This window comes from Molothrus aeneus, chromosome 24 (genome assembly GCF_037042795.1).
Source record: "Molothrus aeneus isolate 106 chromosome 24, BPBGC_Maene_1.0, whole genome shotgun sequence".
NCBI classification, from domain to species: Eukaryota; Metazoa; Chordata; class Aves; order Passeriformes; family Icteridae; genus Molothrus; species Molothrus aeneus.
This window is the reverse complement of record NC_089669.1, coordinates 2,901,652-2,908,872: the sequence shown is the minus strand read 5'-3', so window position 1 is coordinate 2,908,872 and position 7,221 is coordinate 2,901,652. Positions and strand designations below refer to the sequence as shown.

The 7,221-nt window shown below is 62.0% G+C and overlaps 1 protein-coding gene across 1 annotated transcript; it reads left to right on the top strand.

Moving 5' to 3' along the window:
• On the top strand, positions 1-5,781 carry REN (renin). Its single transcript, XM_066565052.1, has 10 exons — positions 1-101; positions 783-939; positions 1,044-1,167; positions 1,410-1,528; positions 1,929-2,125; positions 2,813-2,821; positions 3,417-3,539; positions 4,436-4,580; positions 4,656-4,754; positions 5,620-5,781. Exons 1-10 carry the CDS (start codon positions 1-3, stop codon positions 5,779-5,781), a joined length of 1,236 nt encoding a protein of 411 aa, XP_066421149.1.
• Positions 5,782-7,221: the final 1,440 nt, after the last annotated feature.

Genomic DNA, 7,221 nt, shown 5'->3' with positions numbered 1-7,221 from the left:
ATGGCCGTGGCACCCAGCAGGAGCCTGCGGCGCTGCCTGCTGCTCCTGGCCGTCACCTGGGGCGCCACTTTTGTCCCCTCGCCAGCCCAGGCTTTGCAGAGGTAGCCGAGCTCCTGTGACCCTCACGGGGCTGTCCCCTCTTTTATTCCCGGGGTCTGCTGAGGACGGTGAGGGGCTTTGCTGCTTCACGCCCTTCCTCCTCATCCTCTTCCTCTTCTCTTCCTCCTCACTCCTCCTCCTCGAGCACCGCATGCTCACCGTGGGACTCCACGAGCGCGGGGGTCTTTCCTAACTTAATTTAGGAGCACCCCGAATCCCAAATAGCCGAGTCTGAGGCCGGGCTCGGGGTCTGGGGGTGTCCCCAACCCACCCGGGGGTCCCCACCTTGCGGCGGGAGCGGCGGGGAGCTGCTGCCATCTAGAGCCGCCGGGCTGGAGCTCCCGAGGCCGGGAATGTCGCTGGAAGCTGCCGGAGGGGCTGGGGGGGATCCCCCGGTGCCCCCCAGCTCTGCGCTGCCCCCCAGGATCGCCCTGACGCCGCAGGAGATGGGGGTGAAGGTCTTTCCTAACTTAAACACTTTAGGAGCACCCCGAATCCCAAATAACCGAGTTTGGGGCCGGGCTCGGGGTCTGGGGGTGTCCCCAATCCAGCTGGGGGTCCCCGCCTTGCGGCGGGAGCGGCGGGGAGCTGCTGCCATCTAGAGCCGCCGGGCTGGAGCTGGAAGCTGCCGGAGGGGCCGGGGGGGATCCCCCGGTGCCCCCCAGCTCTGTGCCGCCCCCCAGGATCGCCCTGCGGAGGATGCCCTCCATCCGCCAGACGCTGCAGGAGATGGGGGTGAAGGTGCGGGAGGTGTTCCCGGAGCTGCGCCGGGCCACGCGCGGAGGAGGGGACGGTCCCCGCAACGGGACAGCCGCCACCCTGCTCACCAACTACCTGGACGTGAGTGTGGCCCTGCCCAGGGGCGGGTTTGTCACCGCGGTGTCCCCCTGCAGCCCCAGCTGGGCTCGGTGTGAGCCATGGGGTGCTCCCCGTCCCCCCCCCAGACCCAATATTTTGGCGAGATCAGCATCGGGACCCCCGCGCAGACCTTCAAGGTGGTCTTTGACACGGGCTCGGCCAACCTGTGGGTGCCATCCTACAAGTGCTCCCCACTCTACAGCGCCTGTGGTGAGTAGGGGGGGGCACGGACGGGGCTGGGGGTGACCCCCCCAAAACCTCAGCGACCCCCAGAGCTGCTCAGACCGGGTTGGGGTGTCTCGTTTCTGATGGATTTTAACATGGGGGGGGTCTTTCTGTTGGTGTCCTGGCATTGAGGTGGGATGGGCCCATTACTCACCCCCCCCCAGGGGGTTTTGGGGGGACAGAGGTGCTCTGTGCCCCTCTGGGATGTCCCTGCTCCCTGTCCCCAGTGTCCCACAGCCGCTATGACTCCTCCAAGTCACGCACCTACATCGCCAATGGCACCGGCTTCGCCATCCGCTACGGCACCGGCAGCGTCAAAGGCGTCCTCAGCCAGGACATTGTCATGGTGAGCCCTGGGAACCCACAGAGCCCCCAAAATCCACACACCTGGAACCCACAGAGCCCCCAAAATCCACACACCTGGAACCCACAGAGCCCCCAAAATCCACACACCTGGAACCCACAGAATCCCAAACCCACAGAACCCCTAAAATCCACACACCTAGAACCCACAGAATCCCTGAATTCCACATACCTAAAATCCCCAAAATTCACACACTGGAACCCACAGAACCCCCAAATTCCACACACCTTGCACCTACAGAATCCCCAAAATCCACACACCTGGAACCCACAGAACCCACAGAACACACCCAGAGCCGCCGGCTCAGCCAGGACGCGTGTGGGGTTTTTTAGGGTTCCAGCCCTCCCAGCGCCCCACAAATCCCCCCCATGCCCTCCCACAGGTGTCGGACATCCCGATCATCCAGGTGTTCGCCGAGGCCACGGCGCTGCCCGCCTTCCCCTTCATCTTCGCCAGGTTCGACGGCGTGCTGGGCATGGGCTACCCCAGCCAGGCCATCGATGGCATCACGCCCGTCTTCGACCGCATCCTGGCACAGCAGATCCTCCAGGAGGACGTGTTCTCCGTCTACTACAGCCGGTGGGGCTGAGGGGCACGGGGACACCCCCAAAACGGGGTCGGGGTTGGGGCGGTCACGGGCGCGGCGGGGAGGGGTTTGTGGGTTGGAGAGATGGGGATGGGGATGGGGATGGGGATGGGGATGGGGATGGGGATGGGGTGGAAGGAAGGGAAGGGGTGGAGGATCCTGGAGGAGATGGGATGGAAGGAGATGGAGGATCCTGGTCATGATAGGAGGGGATGGAATGGATGACCCTGGAAGAAATGGGGATGGAGGGAGATGGGGATCCTGGAGAAGATGGACTGGGAGACTGGGAAGGAGATGGAGGCTCCTGGAGGAGATGGGAGGGAAGGAATGGAGGATCCTGAAGGAGATGGGGAGGGATGGAATGGAGGATCCTGGAGAAGATGGGGAGGGATAGAATGGAGGATCCTGGAGAAGAAAAATGGGGTGGGATGGAATGGAGGATCCCTGGGAGAGATGGAATGGGAGGGTTGGAAGGAGGTGGAGGCTCCTGGAGGAGATGGGAGGGAAGGAATGGAGGATTCTGGAAGCAATAGGGATGGAGGGAGATGAGAGAATTCTGGAGGAGATGGGGAGGGATGGAATGGAGGATCCCCCGGGCCTCTGGGTGTCACCTGTGTCCCCTGGGCTCCCTGGGGACGCTGCTGGCCCTGGCGCTCCATGGAGCATCCCCCTCTTTGCAGCGCCTCCAAGTAAGAAGACCCAAAGCACGAGTGCCCTCGAGGCCACCCACTGCCAGCCCCTGTGTCCCCCAGTGTCCCCTGGTCCCTCTGCCAGCCCCAGGATGTCCTGCCCGGGTTCTGCCCCCACTCAGGGGCCACCACACCCACCTGGAGCATGTGTCACCTCGCTGTCCCTGCTGCTGACAGGGCCAGCAGAGCCTCATGGCTGTGGGATTTTTGGGAAAAGGGGAATCAGTCCCTGCCTGGGTGGGATTTTTGGGGAAAGGGGAATCGATCCGTGCCTGGGTGGGATTTTTGGGAAAAGGGGAATTGCTCTATGACAGAGCTGGGATTTTTGGGAAAAGAGCAATCATTCTCTCTGGGATGGGATTTTTGGGGAAAGGGGAATCACTCCCTTCCTGGCTAGGACTTTTGGGGAATGGGGAATTGCTCCTGTAGGGCTGGGATTTTGGGGGAAAGGGGAATCACTCCCTGCTTGGGTGGGATTTTTGGGGGAAGGGGAATCGATCCCTGCCTGGGTGGGATTTTTGGGGGAAGGGGAATTGCTCTCTCCAGGCTGGGATTTTTGGGGAAAGGGGAATCCCTGCCGCTGTGTTTGGCACAGGAATGCTCCCCTGAAGCCCGGTGGGGAAATCATCCTGGGAGGCAGCGACCCAGCCCATTACACCGGCGACTTCCACTACCTGAATGTCAGCAGGAGCGGCTTCTGGCAGATCCGCATGAAGGGGTGAGGGCAGGGACAGCCCTGTATGGCCCGGGAATCCCAAATCCCGGGATTTGAGGTGGGAAAGGCCTTTGGGATCATCAAACCCAATATTAGCCCAGCACTGGCAGGTCCAGGGCTGCATCCCGCAGCTCTGTGAGGGTGGGATTTTGGGGATTTCGGGGATTTCAGGGATGTTTTCCCTCAGTGTTTTTCCCAATCTGGGGAGGAGAGGGGTGGGCCCCTCCAGCTCCTCCAGGCTCAGCGAGGAGCCAGGAGCAGCTGGGAATGCAGAGGGGGTGGCACCGTGGGCTGAGATTCCACCCGGGAGCTGCAGTTGGAAGAGTTTAACCCCCGTCAGTCCTGCGGGAGGAGCTGAAACAATCCCGCTCTGTTTAACCAAAAAAAAAAACCCAAAAAAATCAGCCCTGCAAATGATGGAGCTCAGATCCCACGTTGGAAAAGCCGGGAGTGGCACATGCCTGGCTGGGGTGGGATGTGACATTCCTGGTGTCACCAGGGGACACTCAGGATGGGTGTGACATTCCTGGTGTCACCAGGGGACACTCAGGATGGGTGTGACACTCCTGGTGTCACCAGGGGACACTCAGGATGGGTGTGACACTCCCAGGAGCATCAAGGGTGTCACCAGGGATGTTTGGGTTGGATGTGTCACTCCCAGGGTGTCACCATGGGAGATTTGGGATGGAAGTGACACTTCCAGGAGCACCCTTAGTGTCACCAGGGGCGATTTGGGATGGAAGTGACACTCCTGGTGTCACCAGGGAATACTCAGGATGGACATGTCACACCTGGGAGCACCCTTGGTGTCACCAGGGGACATTTGGGATGGATGTGACATTCCCAGGAGCACGCTGGGTGTCACCAGGGGACACTCAGGGCCACCTCTCCCTCTCCAGGGTGTCTGTAGGTGCTGAGATCCTGTTCTGCAGGGAAGGCTGCTCGGTGGCTGTGGACACTGGGGCCTCCTACATCACCGGCCCCGCCGGCCCCGTGTCCGTGCTCATGAAAGCCATCGGGGCCACCGAGGTGGCCGAAGGAGAGGTGAGTGACAGCCAGCCCCTCCCCGTGTCCCCCTGGCTGCCTGGCCCTGTCCCAGCGCTGTCCCCTCCCCTGCAGTACGTGGTGGACTGCGAGCAGGTGCCTCAGCTGCCCAACATCTCCTTCCACCTGGGAGGGAAGGTCTATGGCCTCAGCGGCCCGGCCTACGTGCTGCGGGTGAGTGTCCAAAATCAGCCACAATCAGCCCCAAAATGATGCTCCTTGTTTGTCCTAGACCCTCCTGTTGGGTGGAGGTGCCCACCTGAGCCAGGGTGAGCTGTCCCTGCGTCCTTGGGTGGCCTGGGGGGGATTTGGGGTCAGCAGGGATGGGTTTTGCTGGGATTTGGATGTCGGGAAAGGTTTTTCACCCCAGAACAGCGGGAAGTGGCCACCAAGAGTTCACAGTGGGCAAATCCACATTTTCCCTGCGGTCAGCACGAGTGGAGCTGCAGATCGCCATTGCCTGTGTCTGTCCACACTCTGAGGAGCTGATCCAGGACAGAGCCCAGCCTAAACCAAACCTAAATCTGGGCAATTTGGGCAGCAGGGACCCACCAGCAGGAGGCTGAGGCTGCTGCTGCTCCCCAGCTCCAGCTCACCTGGAGCTCCCGTGGGGAGGTGGTGCCACCCCTGTGCCAAGGGCCACCCCCGTGCCGTGGGAGCCCTGCCGTGGCTCGGTCCTGCCCCAGAGCTGCTGCCCAGCCCTTGGCATGGGCACCATCCCACCCTGACCAAACCAGTCCCGCAGGGGCTCCTGTGGCTGCTCCTGCCACTGCTGCCCCGGTGGGATCCTCTCCACAGCGCTCAGCACCTCTGGGGGCCTTTGCCAAACCCAAAGCAGCGCAGGGAGGTCACCCCCAGGCACAGGGAGGGATTTTTGGTGATTTTTGGGGCTGGCTGTGCAGGGGAAGGAGCCGGTCCCGATGATCCTCATTCAGGATATTCCATGATCCCCGAGCAAGGAACACCATGGGCGAGCAGGGGGTGACACCGGGACCCTCCCCTTGTCCCCTCCATCACCCCGCGGGTCTCCTTCCCGCAGCAATCCCAGTACGGCGAGGACGTGTGCGTGGTGGCTTTCTCCGGGCTGGACATCCCCCCTCCGGCCGGTCCCCTCTGGATCCTGGGCGCCACCTTCATCGGTCACTACTACACCAAATTCGACCGGCGCCACAACCGCATCGGCTTCGCCACCGCCCGCTGAGGGCCGGGGGGGGCCGCGGGGGCCGGGCTGGGTGTGCAGAACCAGCCCGGAGGCTGCGGGAAGCAGCGAGGGAACAGCAGCTCCCTTCCAGCTCTGCCACCTCCTCTCCAAATCTCGCTGTTCCCGCTCCCAAAACCCCCGCGCTGTTCCCGGGAGCCGAGCCTGGAGCGGGGCTGCGAATCCCAGCGGGATCCTGCGGCCGGAGCGGCCCCTCCGGGCGCTTTTAGGGCCATGTGCGATGGCAGGAGCAGCGCACAGCACGGGGACTTGGTGCTGGTGCGGCTGAGGGACCTCTGGGACTGTTCGTGCTGTTCCTAACCTGGGGGCAATAATCGGTGTTTAAAGAGAGCTCTAGCCGGGGTCAGCCCTGCCCCTCTTTGTGAGTTTGATATTAAACGATTTAAAGCACCGGGAGGATGAGAGGAGGGCTGGTCATGCAGAGGGGGGAGATTCTATTCCCTAAATATCCCTTTATTTAGGGAACTGGGCCACAAATGTCCCTGTGCCAGGAGCCACCTCTTCATTTGTGCCCCTTCCAGCCCATAAGGGTGCAATGCCCTCCCCAGCTCCTGCGGGCAAACCAAGGGCTCTGCAAAGCTCCTCCTGCAGCTGGGGTGGTGCCAGGAGCCCCTGGTGTCCCCTTGGGGACAGGGACAGGGCTGTGCCTCAGCTCTGCCGTGGCACTTCAGGGAGGGGACAGCGCCTGCGGGTCTGTGTCACACAGGACGGTGGCTCCTGCCCCAGGGTCTGGTTTCATTAAAAAAGCAGAGGTTTTTCTCTGCCCTGGGTGTGGAGATGCCCCTGGAGGTGCCCCCTGTGCCAGCTGGCCTGGAGGGAGGGACAGGGCCATGTTCCCAGTTCCAGCCATGGATCCCCGTGCCAGGGGAACACGGGCTGGCCTCCAGTTTGACCAGTTCAGGTGGCTGGGAGTGGGAAAGCTGCTCCTGGGGCAGGGCCTGGAGCGAATCAGGAGCTCACCATGGAGGTGGCAGGAGCTCCTCACCCTCAGAGCTGCAGAGCTGAGGAATTGCCAGCACTGAGGAACCCCAGAGGTGACAATTCCCAGCGCTGGTGAACTCCAGAGGTGACAATTTCAGTTCTCAGGAACCCCAGAGCTGACAATTCTAGAACTGAGGAATTTCCAGAGCTGACAATTCTAGAACTGAGGAATTTCCAGAGCTGACAATTCCAGCCCCGAGGAGCACCAGGGCTGACAATTCCAGCGCTGCCAAATTCCCCGAGTTGCCAAATTCCCTCTCAGCTGCAGGGATATTTAGGAAGGGGAGCCAGCGGCTGCTGTGTGACCCTTCCAGCACCTCCCCCTAAGCTCCCAGCCCTTTATCCACCCCTCCCTGCCCGGATCCTCATCCCCAGGGCAGCCGCAGAGTGGAGAGGATGTGCCTGGGGCGGATGTTTGTCCCTCCTGGGAGCTTCTCTGCA

Excerpts from the sequence above, each read along its gene's own strand:
- REN (XM_066565052.1), top strand. The coding sequence starts at position 1 with ATGGCCGTGGCACCCAGCAGGAGCCTGCGGCGCTGCCTGCTGCTCCTG. Across the intron at positions 1,168-1,409 it reads CCCACTCTACAGCGCCTGTG|TGTCCCACAGCCGCTATGAC; the intron begins GTGAGTAGGGGG and ends CCCTGTCCCCAG. Across the intron at positions 4,581-4,655 it reads CCGAGGTGGCCGAAGGAGAG|TACGTGGTGGACTGCGAGCA; the intron begins GTGAGTGACAGC and ends CCTCCCCTGCAG.